Below are 17,153 nucleotides of genomic sequence, written 5' to 3'. Positions count from 1 at the left end.
TTCCCTCTTCATGCTCTTTAAATATGTTTATACTAGAACTATGTTTTCACTCTAGGGAACTAATGTTTTGCAAAAATGCTGTGTGTAAAATGAACTCATTTAAAAATGCATTATAATAGGGAACTCAGAAATAGACCCACATAAATACAGTCAACTGATCTTGGCAAAAGAGCAAAGGCAATACAATAGAGCAAAGACAGTCTTTTCAATAAATGATACTGGGAGAACTGGACATCCACATACCACCCGACCCTGCCCCCACCACCACCAAAAAGAAAAGAATCTAGACACAGAACTTACACACTTCACAAAAAGTAACTCATAATGGATCACAGACTTAAATGTAAAATGCACAACTACAAAACTCCTAGAAGATAACAAGGGGGAAAACCTAGATGAAGTTGGTTTTTGGTGATCACTTTTTAGACACAACACCAAAGGCATGATCCATGAAAGAAATAATCGATAACCTGGACTTAATTAAAATTAAAAATTTCTACTCTGTGAAGGACACTGACAGAGAATGAAAAGATAAGCCACAGGCTGGGAGAAAATATTTGCAAAAGACATAATCTGATGAAAGACTGTTATCCCCAACACACAAAGAACTCTTAAAACTGAGCAATAAGAAAATAAAAAATCTGATTAAAAAGTGGGTCAAAAGACCTTAATAGACACCTCACCAAAGAAGATATACAGACGGCAAATAAGCACATGAGAAGATGCCCCACATCGTATGTCAAAGGGAATTGAAAACTAGAACAACAAGACACGTGTGTCACACACAGCTATTAGAATGGCCGAATCCAGGTCACTGACAGCACCAAATGCTGGGGAGGATGTGGAGCAGCAGGAACGCTCATTCATTGCTGGTGGGAATGCAAAGTGGTATGGCCACTTTGGAAGAGAGGTTGGCAGTCTCTCACAAAACTAAATATACTCTTATCATATGACTCAGTAATCATGTTCCGTGGTATTTATCTAGAGGAGTCGAAACTCATGTCTACACAAAGATATGCACATGGATGTTTACAGCAGCTTTATTCATAATTGCCAAAACTTGGAGCAACCAAGAGGCCCTTCAATAGGTGAAAGGATAAAAAAAAACTACAGTACATTCAGATAATGGAATATTATTCAGCACTAAAAAGGAATGGGCTATCAAGCCATGAAAAGACATGGAAGAACATTAAATGCTTATTACTAAGTAAAAGAAGCCAATCATAATAGGCTACACACTATATGATTCCAACTATATGTTTTGAAAAACACAACACTATGGAGATAGTAATAAAAAAAAAAATCAGTGGTTGCTGGGGGTGGGGGAGGGAAGAATATGTGGAGCACAGAGGATTTTTAAGACAGTGAAACTACTCTATATGACACTACAATGGCAGATACATGTCATTATACATTTGTCCAAATCCACAGAATGTACAACATGAAGAGTGAAGCCTAATGGAAACTACAGACATTGGGTGATAATGGTGTGTCAATGTAGGTTCATCAATTGTGACAAATGTTACCACTCTAGTGGGGGAAGTTGGTAGTGGGGGAGGCTGTGCGCATGTGGGGACAGGGGGTATATAGGAAATCTCTGTGTCTTCTGCACAATTTCACTATGAACCTAAAACTGTTTTTAAAATAGTCTCTTCTAAAAATGCATTACAAGGAAAGAAGAAGGGAGAGAGCCAGGAATCAATATTTACTTAAAAAAAAAAAAAATCTGGTAGACAGATCAGAGACAGTGTTGGGAGTTTTTCATATATTATCTCATTTAATCCTCATACCACCACCAAAGAGTGGGCGCTATTATCTCCATTTTACAGATAAGGAAACAGAGGCTCTGCAGAGGCTCAGAGAGAGACTATGTGACTTTCTGCCATCCCCCAGTTTGTAAGTGTCAGTGCTTGAAATCAAATAGAGGTGTGTCTGACTCCAGTACACTTACTTAATTCATTATAAAGAACATTTGGATATAGGCACATGCCACAATTTCCTTTAAGTAAACTCGGTGGGTAAAATATTCAGATTTGAGTGCCTACATTTCACTGTCCCCCAAACTTAGTCCATTCCTCTATTTCCTAATATTGAGCCAAAAGTTCCCATTTTTGCCTCAGCCAATTTGAGTTTGCTTTTGTCACTTGCTTTAAAGAAGCTCATTTCATTCTGCTCTCCATGCAGTGACAAACATGAGAAAATCTAAATGATCACATCTTGGGTCACTGAGAGGGACAACGTGAATAAAATAATCATCTCATCTTCTAGAACAACTGGGATGATATACATTTAAAAATTTTTTCAATACCTGGTTCTGATAATAAGACACACAACTATTCAAAATGGGAAAAGACAGAACTTCTCCACACTGAGCCAGGAGGTAGTTACTCTGCAGTGGCCAATGGCAGTGTCTTCTGAAGGGCTGCAGTGGGGTGAGGGGTCTGGATGCCCTGGATTCGAGACCTAGCTCTAAAATCTTCCCCCTTACATCTGTCTGTTTAACTCATGTTATGTCTTATTTTTTACCCCTTCACCGAATTTGGAAAAAATAATACATATTCCATATTCCTTCATTCCATTCACATTTTTCTTTTCTGCTCTGAGGCTGCTACTTCCCTTGCACAGTGTAATAACCATTCTGCTGTTTTGGGATTTAGGCACCTTCATTTTATAGATACTAATTTCCACTCTATCTGTGATGATACCAGTAAAGGGGTTACCCTAGGCTCATGCACGCTATGGGAAAGTAGAATAGAGTTGATCTATTAGAAAAACTCTACCAATACATACTGTTTCTGTATCTGGAGCTTTATTACCTTAGTAATAATAGCTAACATGACTCAGGTATCATCTCTGTGTCAGGGGCTTTAATTGTGCAAAGTGCTTTGTACCTATTGACCCATTTAAACTTCACTCTATGAAGTAGAAACTATTATTAGCCCCATTTTACAGATGAGAAAACTGAGGTTTAGGAAGCTTAAGTAAATTGTCCAAAGTTAGATATTTTTAAAATGGCAGAGGTAGGATTCTTGCCTGGGCAGTGTTCGTTTTGGCATCAAATTTCTTTTTCTTCTTTTTTTTTTTTTTTGGCATCAAATTTCAACGACGTCTGCTTCCCCATTACTCAAGACAGGCTGGCTGTGGTACTGTGGGTAGGAAGTAGCACTGGATTCATTCCAGTGCCAGGAGCGGCCTTTGATGCGCCATCTACCTCCTCACTTTCAAATGAGGCAAATGGACCATGGAATTTCTGCAAAGCATTTATGGAAAGACATCTCACGTGGTCTCCCGGCATATGAACCAAGCCACAGAGAAGATGTTGGGTTGAAGAGATCTTTGCCCTCACCCTCCTGTCTCCTGACCTCCCAGGCCCACCCCTCACCAGCAGGGGCTTCCTTACCATGGGGTACAGAAGAGTACAGTGGGGTCACCACCAGCCTGCATGATCCCCCAAGGAGACTCAGTCCTGACACCTACCAATATAAGCTGCGCCATCCGTCACCATGTACTTGTTGCGGTTTAACTTAGGGAAGGTGTGATTCTTATGTTCTTTTGTAACGCAGGCATTCTCTCTTTCCAGATCAAAAAATTTCTGTAGGGCAATAAATACATCAGTGAAGCAGGTGAACAGAGAACAATTTTGGTTTTGTTCAAGCATAAAAGGGTTTCTTATCCAAATACCCACAACAGACCTCATACTGAGTTATTACAACCACAATCTTGTTACTTCAAGTCCATGAAGCTATTTTTGTTCTCAAAGCTATACAGGTGACAAGAGAGAAAATCAGCATGCTCAACTAGATCCATAATTAATGCTTTTAAGCTATAAAATGAACACAAAATTCATTCTTTCAACAGGGGGAGGGCCAGAAGTTGTTTAATTCTCATTGTCTTATTCATCAGGGTGCGCTGGCATCTGAAGTCTGCCTCAGGGTGCTTTCTGTCAAGAATGCCATGAGCTGATTCTCACACGTTGCATATGTTTTAGAAGCAGCAGGGCCAGGTCAATGAGTAGCTGAATTAATTGGGGATTTGCAAAGGTCAAACAAAGATTTCGCCAAAAGAACAAATACTTTCCATCTAAACACCTAGGTCTCAAGCTCTTTTAATAAGCAACTCAAAAAAAAAAAAAAAAATCACAACTTCGAACTATGAATCCTGAATTTCAACTTAATGTGATCCAAAAAAGCAACATTTCAGTTCACCTCAGACCTGGGACGGGGAGCTAAGAGGGGCGGGTGACGTCAGGTTGTGCCTCAGGAACCTGCTGAAACTGGCAAGGACTCTGATGAAGCTCAAACCATGACTGAGCTCAGAGGAAGACACCCTCAAAGGTGAGGACCTCAAGTTTCCTCTACGTCGGAAAACGTTGAACATTTTCAAAATGGCATGGAGTCTTTCCAGAATGTCTTTCAGTTGTAGAATCGTGTGTTTGAAGGAGAGAAGGGGCAGAGAGAAAAACGGGATGCTACCCAGAAATGGAGATGTCATTTATAAGTTTTCAGACTGTACGTGTTCAAATTTGGTTTGGGGAAATAATGAGACTTGGCTTTCCCCTTTCCCCAAGGCTGAGAAAGGGGTGATAAACTAGGTGATCACTAGGGTCCCTTGCAGTCCTGAAAATTCTATTATGATTTTTTTTTCTTTTTGTAGAACTCTTGAGATCAGTGGTGCACAGGACAAATTTACTACCTAAGAACCATCTGCTGCACATCCCAGAGGAATGTTCTCCCAGGGCCGTATCACCGTGATTATAGGCAATGCAGCTTGGGTCACCTGATTTCCTCAGTGTCTGTCTTCTGCAAAATCTGTGTCAGTTTGATGGGTTCACGGAGAGCCCTTGTGGACTATTTAAATGGACTTAATAACCTATAAATGCTGTTAAGTCACAGCTGTAATACTTGTGAGGTCACGTGAGTCCAGATAACAGCCAGCAGTCATCTCGCTTGGACATTCTGTCACAACACCTGTCCACACACTTGGCTATTTCCTTTTGAGGAAGATATTATTGTAGAATCAAGACAAATTTGAAAAAGAATAAATTATACATCCTAATTTAAGTCAGGGCTGGCATCACAGCTTGAGGCTTTTCTGAGAACCCATTTGTTCCAGAAAGTCGAAGATGACCCAAAAGAGGGAAAACAGCTTTATCAGGGAGACTAAGATGATGGCAGAAATGACACTGTGTTCACTGACATACGAGTACATACCTAACGTGCCGGAGGTGAGAGCAAAGCCATTTATCTCAAAAGTGACATCTTAATTTATTTTTAAAAGCTCAGTTAACTAGGACAACTTTGTGAGTTGCAATCTCTTTCCATGAGCTTTCTCATGGACACAAACACACAAAGCCAGGGCTGAGGGCACCCACTCTTCTAAGGACAGAGATTACCAGGCCATCCGCTTTTTCAATGTTCCCGGGCTCCTGAATACATGCTGTATGCAAGATTCCAACTCCGACTCTTCTTGGAAAAGCTCCTCACTCATTTGTGGTCTAGATATAGGGACAAAAACTTTCTTCTCACCTAGGCTTATCTTGATGCTTAAAAATACGTGGTCTGGCTTACGTGAAGATCTCTGCTTTATTAAATGTTCAACAGTGAACTATTAAGGTTTGGTTTATTCAAAGAATGTGACCATGCGTGTCTGAAAAGATGAAACTGAGTAAATACCATAAAGGTTAAAATGATGGATTCAATCCTACTTCCCTTGTAATTTCTTGTAAGTCTTAAATGAGAATCTCTTAATAGTTCACAACAGAGATTTCAACTGACAGTGCCTTAATAGTGGCAGGTGCTTTGTGGGGTCAGGAAACAGTGGGTGGGTGGGGACCGCTGAGTCGCTCTGAGGGGAAGTTGAGAGAGGAGATTGGGGCAAGTGCATCATGTGCCATAGGTGCCAGGCCCTCTCCTCTCTGCCTCTGCTCGCATTAGTTACGTCTTTCTACTCTCTGCATTTTGATGCTTTGGCATCTTGGGCCTTGCTGAGCATGAAGGGGCTGCCCTCAAGAAAATGAAGGCTAACGGGACACTGACCACCTCTAGACCTAACTCAGAAATGCCTCCTGTGCAGGCCTCCCATCTCTTTCTTCTTCTGATTGGCCTTGGGGTACTGAGGCTCGAGGCAATCTTAGAAACCATGTGTCAAAGTTGACAATGGAGTCCGTGTCTTCCTGGGTCCCTGAATGCTTTGTGGACCACAGCTCCATCCCCGGGAAGAGGGCCTGGCACAGAGCAGAGTAGGGTCTAAGTGCACCTTTGCTGAGTGACTGCAGAATAGGTTGGGAAAGGCTGAGATCTAAAGGATGAGTGGGCAGTAGTCAGGTAAGGTTTGGAAACGAAGAGTGTGTAGGAGAAGGAACAGCATGTACAAGGGCCCTGAGGGGAGGAAGAGAGCGTTACCCGTAAGGACCAGAGGAGAGTCAAAGACAAGCTGGAGAGTTGGCACATTTAGAGTTGCACAAATTCCCAATCCTGCCTCCCTCAAAGTACGCAGAGATGGATTAGCATGTGGCCCAAGGGACCTGGAGCAAGTGCAGGAACCCAGGCTGAGGGGACCTGAGGTCTCGGGGAGTCTGTGCTGGTGCGTGTTCCAATGCTCCATTGGTCACAGTTTTGCAAATAAGAATAGTAAGTGAGGGAGGCAGTTAAACAAAATGGAGAGGATGCAACTGAAAGTGTGTGTAAAGGGCGCTAGGCTGGGGGAGGGCACCAGGAAATCTGGGCTCTAGTCTCCTGTTTCTTTGCCTAGGATTGTTTTGAAAAATTACTTAATCTACCTTTTGTGGTATTTTTCACTATCAACGATTGTTGCCCGGGTTCTGATCGGAAGTTCACGTGTGTGTGCTTACAGCTTTCACAGACGTGTGAAGGAAATAAACCTTTAATTCAATAACTTAACAGAATACTTACAACTTTCAAACTGCAGTTGGCTATTTCAGTGCAAATAGCTTTCAGAGATGAAATAAAGTTAAAAGTGAGGGGGTCCGTTTCCTTCCAGAAGCTTATAAGGAGTCGGACTTTAACACTTCTCAACACTAGTGCTTCTCTTATTTTCCCATCCAAGTCTGGCCAGTAAGTCCTGTAGAAATGATATCCATATAGAGAAAAAGAAAGAAAATAAGTTAGTTTGGGGAAAGAAATTTACTAGATTACGGAGCACACTGATGTTAACTTGACCAATGCTTTATTCTGTAATGTAAATAACCTTGTAGGACACGTTGAAAAACTGCCAGCCTTCTGGGTTAGGACATTGAGAAATGATGCTTTAGTGGGACTCCCTGCCTAAAATGAGGTCTCCCACCACCAGGGCCTCAGGCTCTGTGGACAGACTGACTGCCACCACATGCCCACCCTCACCACACTTCCAACTCTACCTGGGCTTCAGTTCATCTGTGCAGGAAGAATCAACTTTCCAACAGAATTCTAGTTTGGATCCTTGGACCCCTCACTCCCCAAATGCTTCTCAAACCTCTCTTTTGGCAAGGGTCCCTCCAACCCCAAACGAGATTCTGCTCTGGTTATCCAAGCTTTCCCACACTCTTAGTTGCATACCTTGGCTACTGTGAATAATGCTGTGATAAACGTGGGAGTGTATATATCTCGTTGAAATCATGTTTTCATTTCCTTTGGGTGGAATTCCCGGAAGTGGAATTGCTGGATCACATGGTAGATGTATTTTTAATTTTGTTGAGGAACCTCCATATTGTTTTCCATTGTGGTTGGACCAATTTAGGTTCCCACCAACAGTGTATAAAGGTTCCATTTCCACCAAATCCTTGCCAGTATCTGTTATCTCTCGTCCTTTGATGACAGCTATTCTAACAGTGGTAAGTGGTATTTCATTGTGGTTTTGATTTGCATTTCCCTGATGCTTAGTGATGATGAGCATCTTTTCATGTATCTCTTGGCCACTTTGATGTCCTCTTTGGAGAAATGTCTATTTAGTTCCTTTTTTTTTTTTTTTGCCCACTAAAATAAGTCAAATTGTTTTTTGTTTTGTTTTGTTACTGTTGTTGAGTTGATTGAGTTCTTTATATACTTTGGATATGAAATCCCTTATCTGATATATGGTTTAAAATTTTTTCTCCCATTCTTTGCATTTTGTTAATTTTTTTTTTTTTTTGTCGTGGAGAAGCTTTTGAATTTGATGTAGTCCTATTTGTTAATTTTTTTCCTTTCACTATTTGTACATCATGCCCCCAAATTATTGCCAAGACCATTATCAATGAGCTCCTTCCCTGTGTTTTCTTCTAGGAGTTTTACGGTATCAGGTCTTATGTTTAAGTCTTTGTGGGTGATACGAGACAGAGTCCAATTTCATTGTTTGGCATGTGTTTCTCCAGTTTTCCCAGCACTATTTGTTGAAGACATTCTCCTTTCTCCATTGGGTGTTCTTGGTTCCTGAATATTAGTTGGCTGTATATGCTGGGATTTAATTCTGGGCTCTCTATTCTGTTCCATTGGTTGATGTGTCTATTTTTGTGCCAGTGCTCTTTTTGTGTTTTTATTACTATAGCTTTGTGGTATAGTTTGAAATCTGGGAGTGTGATACCTACAGCTTTGTTCTTTTCTCTTAGGATTGCTTTGGATGTTCAGGGTCTTTTATGGTTCCACACAAATGTTAGGATTATTTCTTCTGTTTCAGTGAGGAATGCCGTTGCTATTTTGATGGGGATTGAGTTAAATCTATAGATCGCTTTGGGTAGTTTGGCAATTTTAACAATATTAATTCTTCCAATCTATGAATGTGGATGTCTTTTTGTGTCTTCTTCGATATCTTTCAGCAAAGTTTTGTAGTTTTCATTGTACAGATTTTTCACTTATTTGATTAAATTTATCCCTAAAGTAGCTTGTTGTTTTGATGCCATTGTGACTGCAATGGATTTCTTTATTTGTTTTTAAGATGCTTCATCATTAGTGTAAAGAAATGCACTTGATTTCTGTATGTTAATTTAGTATTCTGACATTTTAGTGAAAATATTAATTCAAACATTTTTGACTGAGTCTTTGGGATTTTCTCTATTTAAGATTATATTATCAGCAAATAACGGCAATTTTAATTCTTCCTTTCTGATTTGGATGCTTTTTATTTCTTTGTCTTGCCTAATTGCTCTAGCTAGGACTTCTAGGACTCCAATGAATAGAAGTGATGAGAGAAGGCATCATTGCCTTGTCCTGATCACAGAGGAAACACTTTCAATTTCTCTCCATTGAGTATAATGTTAGCTTTGGGTTTTTTGCATATGACCTTTATTTTGTTGAGATATGTTCCTTCTATATCCAGTCTAAGAGTTTTTATCATGAAAGTATGTTGTATCTTGTCAAATGCCTTTTCTGCATTTATTGAGATGGTCACGTGATTTTTATCTTTCATTTTATTGATATGTATTACATTTATTGATTTGTGTTTATTGAACCATCCTTGAACCCCAGGAATAAATCCTTTTAATGTGTTCTTGAATTTGGCTTGCTAATATTCACTCAAACATTTTTGCACTTACATTCATTGGGGATAATAATCTATACTTTTCTTTTTTGTGGTATCATCTGGTTTTGGCATCAAAGTAATGCTGGCCTTATAGAATGAATTTGAAAGTGTTCTCTCTTCTTGAATATTTTGGAAGAGTTTGGAGAGAATTGGTGTTAATTCTTTTTTAAGATGTTTAAAAGAATTCTCCAGTGAAGCTGTCTGGCTCTGGAGTTTTCTGTGCTGGGATATTTTGATTACTGATTCTATCTCTATCTTTGATATTGGTCTGTTCAGATTTTCTATTTCTTCCTGATTTGAAGTTGGTAGGTTGTGTGTTTCTAGAACCATATCCATTTCTTCTGGGTTATGTGATTCATTGGCACATAATTGTTCACAGTAGCCTCTTATGATTCTATGTATTTTTGTAATTTCAGTTGTAATATCTCATCTTTCATTTCAAATTTTATTTGAGTCTTCTCTTTTTTTTTTTCCCCTAGTGTACCTAAAAGTTTTCTTAGTTTAGCTAAAGACTATCAGTTTTTTTTTTAATCTTTTTGAACAACCAGCTCTTAGTTACATTGATCTTTTCTATTATTTTTCTGGTCTCTATTTCATTTCTGTTCTGATCTTTATCATTTCTTTCTTTCTGATAACTTTGGGCTTAAATTGTTCCTCTTTTTCTAGTTCCTTAAGGTGTAAAGTTATGATGTTTATTTGAGATCTTCCTAATTTCTAGTATATATATTATATCGGGCATAGACTTTCCTCTCAGAATTGCATCCTACATGTATATTGCATCCCACATATTTGACATGTGTTTTCTTTTCTTTTTTTATGGAGGGTTTTTTTTTTTGATGTTGAGTTGTATGAACTGATTTAGAATATTAGTTTCAGGTGTTCAACATAGTGATTTAATATTTTTATAGATTATACCCCCCTTAATACTTACTATAAGATGCTCCATATGGCATGCAATACACCCTCATAGCTTATTTTATACACAGTAGTTTACACCTCTTCATTCCCTATCCCTATCTTGCCCCTCCTCTATTCCCACTCCTTTCTGGTAACCACTAGTTTGTTCTTTGTATCTAGGAGTCTGTTTCTGTTTTGTTATAGTCACTCATTTGCTTTATTTTTTTCTATTCCACACATAAGTGGTACCATACAGTATTTGGTTTCCTTTGTCTGATGTATTTTACTAAGCATAATACCCTCTAGGTCCACCCGTGTTGTTGCAAATGGCAAAATTCCATGCACTTTTATGGCTAGGTACTGTTCCATTGTATATTTATATACCACATCTTCTTTATCCAGTCATCTGTTGATGGACACTTAGGTTGCCTCCACATCTTGGCTATTGTAAATAGTGCTGCTCTGAATATCGAAATGCATGTATCTTTTTGAATTAATGTTTTCATTTTCTTCAGAGATATGCCTAGTAGTGGAATTGCTGGATCATATGGTAGCTCTATTTCTAGCTTTTTGAGGAAACTCCATCCTGTTTTCCACAGTGGCTGCACCAATTTACACTCCCACCAACAGTGTATAAGGGTTCCCTTCTCCCCACATCCTCACCAACATTTATTATTTGTAGTCTTTTTGATGACAGCCATTCTGACAGATGTGAAATGATATCTCATTGTGGTTTTGATTTGCATTTCTCTGATAATTTGTGACGTTTAGCATCTTTTCATGGCCTATTGGCCATCTGTATGTCTTCATTGGAAAACTGTCTATTCAGATCTTCTGCCCATTTTTTAATCAGGATTTTTTGATGCTGAGTTGTATGAATTGTTTATATATTTTGGATATGACTGGTAGGACATGTCATTTACAAATATAATAATTTTCATGTTTCTCATTGTGGCCCTTTCTTTTTCTCTTAGAGAAGTCTCTTTAACATTTTTTTTTGTAAAGCTGCTGCTCTTTTAGCTTTTGCTTGTCTGTAAAACTTTTAATCTCTCCATCAAATCTGAATGAGAGCTTTGCCAGGTTTTTCCCTTTCATTATTTTATATCGTATCACTCCTTCCTGACATGCAGAGTTTTTGCTGAAAAGGCAGCTGTTAGCCTTTTGGGAGTTCCTTTGTAGGTAATGTGATGCTTTTCCCTTGCTGAATTTAATATTCTCTCTTATCTTTAATTTTTGCCATTTAATTACAGTGTGTCTGGTGTGGTCCTCTTTGAGTTGATCCTGTGTGGGATTCTCTGTAATTCCTAGACTTGGATGTCTGTTTCCTTTCCCAAGTTAGGGAAGTTTTCAGCTATTATGTCTTCAGATGTGTTCTCTGCCCCTTTCTCTCTCTCTTCTCTTTCTGGGATGCTTATAATACGAATGTTAGTAGTCTTGATATTGTCCTAGAGATCCTCATTTCTTTTCTTTTTTGTTTTTCTGTTTAGAGTCCATGATTTTCACTACTCTGTCAGCTGCCTGATCCATTCCTTTGTATCATTTAGTCTACTATTGATTCCTTCTGGTGTATTTTTCATTTTGGTTATTGTATTCATCTCTGTTTGGTTGTTCTTTACATTTTCTAACTCTTTGTTAAAAATTTCTAACTTCTCACTTTTTTTATTCATTCTTCTCTTGAGTTCTTTGATCATCTTTGTGATCATTACCTTGAACTCTTTCTTGGGTAGATTGACTATCTCCACTTCACTTAGTTTTTCCTCTGGTGTTTAATCTTGTTCCTTCATTTGGAACATGTTTAACTTTTACCTTTGCCTTCATCTGATGGGAAAAGTGGAAGAATGACTTCTGCTGATGCAGATGTTTAATGGTCATGGGACTCCTTGGGGGAGGAATAACCTCTGGTTCCAATCAGTGTAGACATGCTTCTTCCCTAGTAGTCAGTTTCTATTTTTAGCTTTGGCCCCTGTAAACCCTCCTGTACCCCTTTAGGCAGCATGAAGTGCAGGTGCAAATGACTCTGGATCATCATTGCCTGATCCCACCTGTATGTAACTGACCCACAATAAATTTCATAAGTGCTTTGTTTTTTGGTGGCAAAGTTCCTTCCCAGTTTGGAGGATATATTCAATATCTCCACCTTCCAACATCAACCATTTCTAATTTGACAGCATGTGAATTTTTTCTCTTTCATTTGATGTTCAGTGTGTAGACTAACACTTAAGTTTGTAGGACATTAACACACTGATATTTAAAAATATCTACTTGTTTATTCAAGTTGAACACATGCCTGAAAAATTTCTCTAAGATATAAAAAAATAAGTAACCACTTAAAAAAATTTTTTATTCATATGATTGAGAAGAATTTAATTATAACCTTGATATTTAAACTACTTATGTCTCTGATGACTTTTCATTTAAAATGCTAAAGACATCAACAGGTTTAGAACACCATAAGTAAAATAAAAGAACTGCTCTTCGAATAGCTTAACGGTATTTTAGTAATCAACATGCAAAATTCCAGGTGGGTTTCTAGTTCTTTTAGTTTTCTCTAATTTTTGTATTTCCAAGATATTTTAGAGTCTCCATACTGATTCCTTCCCCCTTGGCTATGAAGGATCTTATTTTTGTTTGTTTGAAGGGATTTTATGGGATGAAAGTTTTGTCAATCCTATGAAATCATCATCCCGTCCTAATAAGTCCATAAACTTGACCTTATTTTCCTTCTGAATAATAGGAAAATCAGGCAAAACCTATCTATTATGTTTCAAATTCTTTCCAAAGTGAAGCTGAAGTCTAAAGTGAAATCTAAAATCAAATAAACAACAAATGGGAAAAACACAAAAAGGATAGGTTGAAAAAATGTGGAAGTATGTAGGAAAAAAATCCATGAATGTTCAAAGGGTGCACAATATTGTGAAGTAAGTGTTTTAATAATGTGCATCTTGTAGCTTAAAATGCTTTTCGACCATCATTAGGAGTAATCACTTTCTGGATGAATCACACCTTTTGCAATCCTATGGTCATTTGCATAAAGAAGTTGCATGTTATGCATACGTGAGGTTGGCAATATGAAAAATATTCAAGCAATATAGAGCTCATCAAATTATTTAACCTCAATAAGTGGTTATTTTGAAATTGTAATTTTTTTCCAAATTAAAAAGGTCTCAGGTTGTACTCCCAGAAATGTGCACTTTGAAAACTTTTCCTGAATTAAATGGATTATTCAAAACATTTACAAGCACCCAAATCTCCATATTCCCAGCAAGAAAGCAAAAGTGGGAAATATTTGGGGCCTAGCCATACATTTATGCATGCAATGACTTAGGGGCATACATTCTGCTCCTAAGTTTATTCCAAGTATTGCCACACTTAAACAATGATGAATATTGAAAAAACTCTCATCCTCTTACAGATGGGTGGACTGTCTGAGAACATACATATTTTAAGTTTCCTTCCCCTTTAAATTGAAAAGGTATTATGAAAATTTAGCATTCAATGAAGACTGACGTGCACACAACAAAGTGATGCCTCCTTTCAGGAAAATCTTGCCAGACCTACTCGGTTTCAGTATGTCCTTCAGGTACAGCTCAACTGATCATTTTAAAAAAATAGTTCTTCTCAAATTATTTTTGATTTTTCAAATAATTTTCAAGTTGAAACAACCCGATCTTCATTCTAAAGTTGCTCTCATGCCTATAATGTAAACTACCGAGGTAGTTCTATAGGATGAGATCCTGAATCCTTAAAATGGGCCAAGGCAGGAGATGCATCATGGGTGAGTTGCAAATGGCACCGAGCAGATCTGAATGGTGTGCAACCCAGTGTGACCCGAGAGCATCGCAGCGCCCAGGCTGGTTTCTCCGGTGGTCCCCAGGTTAGTGCCTGGCCCTGGAGACCAGGTTCTAAGTTGGAATTACGCACTCACTGACCTTTTGGTGCTTGTGCTGGAGATAGGCAGGTAGTCTGTGACTGCGATGTACACGTACTGCTTCGCGTCATCTATTACGCTGTAGATGGCATCTATGTCAAAGCTTCTGTTTTTAGGGCAAAAGAGTTTGGGAGAATTCTGTGAAGACACAAAAACCAAACTTTTAGAGTATTAATTTTTGTCATCTGGGGAGTTCTCTTTGTTGTTGTTATTTTTTAATTAAAAAAAAAATGAATCTTGGCTTTTAAACCAGTTTTTTGCTAACCTACTTCCCAGTTCTTTATGAGATCAAATACATTTTCAGTCCTATCAAAGCTGACGCATGTCAAAATCATGGTGTCGTGGGATGGGTCTCAAATTTGTCCTTTAAATCCGTTTTGGGAGGGAATTCTTGTTTTCAATACACACACCTTTGATTTTTGCAGGATCAGTCCAGCTCTAAACTTATCTGACTCAGGCGTACATCCCTGTCATATATAACTGACTTTCTCAGACATTACCATATGCTCTAGAAGTCATTTCACTTGAAAGGTAATGTGGGCATAAAAATGTTCAAAACACATGTTCTGAAAGTCTTTTTGTTTTTGTTTTCAAATCTTCATTGAGTGAGGAAGAGGAGTGTTGATTGTTGAGAAAGGGTCAGCAGTAATTCTAGAGGAAAAACCAAGTAGCTTATTAAGATGCCAAGTGGGTAAGGAGAGATGGGAAGAAAGGATATTCTGCAAGACTGAAGCACAATGGAAAAAAGAGGCAAATTATACTCGAGGCATTTTTCTTGTGCTGCTCAAAGTGGTTTCCATCTCATAGAAGTATGATGTTTTTAGATAAAGTTGCTATAGAAAAGGAAAGATGTACTTTGGTTCTCATTGTTTTGCCACTGGAGGGGACTGAAAATAGTGTTTCTGTAATTCCTGTATCACTCTGACAAGCAATACAATAAGTGAAGGAATACAAACAATGGTGCTTAGTACCTAAGGTCAAATCAATGGTTTCTGGAACTGCCTGGAATTGACAGTACTGGGTCCTTCACCAAATGTTCCACCAGTAAGGTGGTCAGGGTCCATCACAAATGTTTGGGAATGACTCCCCATCCAGAGTTGGCAGGAATCCCTATCCCAGTTTAGAGAGAGAGAAGGCGAAGCTGTTGGATTGGATGCCCAGCTGAGCATGGGGCTGAGAAAGGAGCGTGTTGAAGGGTAATGCCCACCGGGCACCCCTGCTCAGAAAGTCATCTTGGCTGGTGAGTTTCAGAGTAAGTTTTGGATTTAAATTATTTAAATTATCCTCTTATGGAATGAGGATGAGCTTCCAAGTCTTAAAAAAAAAAAAACTAATGCAAAAAAAAGAGAAAGAAATCCCATCAAAAAAGTCCCAAATAGAACAACAAAAAATAAAGGAAAAAAATTAAAAAACAAAACCCAACGCAGTCCTACGCCCTTTCCCCAGCGCACACACACATGCAGACACTGCATCTGTCACCAGGATAGATGGCTTGTGTTTCTGCAGTGTCTCTCATGAGAGCAAGCCTCCCCCTTACTCCGGATTGTGGTTTCCCTCATTTAGGCACTGGTGCTGTTTGCTGGGGACTTCACACATCTTCTGAACTCATTTCCTTGTCTCCATGATGCTTAAAAAGCAAACAAATGTGTGTCACTCTCAGGACTCCTGGTTTCTTGGTGTTACGGAAACTACAGGCCAGCCAAGAAACAAGCACCACTCAGAGGGGTGGAGTACTCAGATTTATTACGCTGGTGGGCTCAGAGGGGCTTCTGCTCCGAAGCTCTGAGCACCTCCAAGACATGTGCATGAGGTTTTATACAGTTAATTACAAGCTTGGGGTATTCAGCCAACAGGCATGGAACAGCTTTAGCAGCATCATTATCACAAAAGTAGAGGCAGGGAGGCAGCAAACCAACATTTCAAGGCCAGATATGTGTCTCTGAAAATCCAGCTGGCTAGCAAAAAAAAAAAAACACGAGCAGGGAATCAGCAAACAGACACTTATGAACTTAGATTTACGAGTTAGACCAGCCCACCTTTTCTTTCACATTGGAATCCAGTCTGATCTCACTAGGAGGGATGCATCCATAGCCTCTGAGACCCTGGCCTCGCACTTCTCTGCCTCTCTGGTTACCATGCCTTCTATACCCCAAACTGAAATAATCGCCAGCCCAAGGCCATGCTCTCATCTTGTCTGGCCCTGAGTATTTGCTCCTGCCGGCCCCTCTGGCTGATGTGTTTCCTGTCTTTGCCTGTCAGAGTGGCACCCATTCTCCAAGTTCTAGCTCATATACTATCTCCTCCATGAAACTCTTTTTTTTTTAACTTAAGTATAGTCAGTTACAATGTGTCGATTTCTGGTGTACAGCATGTTTCAGTCATGCATATACACACATATATTCTTTTTCATATTCTCTTTCATTATAGGTTACTACAAGATATTGAATATAGTTCCCTGTGCTATGCAGAAGAAATTTGTTTTTTTATCTATTTTATATATAGTAGTTAATACTTGCAAATCTCGAACTCCCAATTTATATCATCACCTAGAGGCTATTTCTTCTTTTTCTGTCCTCCCATTATATGATTTGTTTGTTATGTTATTTAGCATATTCACGCTTTTAATTACTTGCGCTTGCCTCATCTCCTTGCCTAGACTCTTACTAGCTTGATTTTAGGGGCTGTGTTTTCCTCATTTTTTTATCTCCATTAATAAATTAAATATTCAAGTTAATTAATTCCTTTAGCCTATGGGGTCTGCTTTAAACATTGTTTAAGTTTAACTTGGAGAAGCTGAGGGTCTTAGTTCTACACAGGTGCCTAGGCTAACACTGAAATG

The 17,153-nt window shown here is 38.8% G+C and overlaps 1 protein-coding gene across 3 annotated transcripts in view; it reads right to left on the bottom strand.

Annotated features, from left to right (window-relative positions):
* Positions 1-17,153, bottom strand: part of PLD5 (phospholipase D family member 5) — a 214,309-nt gene that overhangs the window by 5,052 nt on the left and 192,104 nt on the right. For all 3 annotated transcript variants that reach the window (XM_074351772.1, XM_074351773.1, XM_074351774.1), the window contains 3 exons: positions 14,316-14,452; positions 6,912-7,080; positions 3,478-3,592 (listed from right to left, as the gene is read on the bottom strand). In XM_074351772.1, the coding sequence (XP_074207873.1) occupies positions 3,478-3,592; positions 6,912-7,080; positions 14,316-14,452 (421 nt within the window). The remainder of the gene's footprint in view (positions 1-3,477; positions 3,593-6,911; positions 7,081-14,315; positions 14,453-17,153) is intronic.

The sequence above is a fragment of the Camelus bactrianus genome, chromosome 23 (genome assembly GCF_048773025.1).
Source record: "Camelus bactrianus isolate YW-2024 breed Bactrian camel chromosome 23, ASM4877302v1, whole genome shotgun sequence".
Taxonomy (NCBI): domain Eukaryota; kingdom Metazoa; phylum Chordata; class Mammalia; order Artiodactyla; family Camelidae; genus Camelus; species Camelus bactrianus.
The sequence above is the reverse complement of the archived record's forward strand: the minus strand, read 5'-3'. Positions and strand labels throughout refer to the sequence as shown.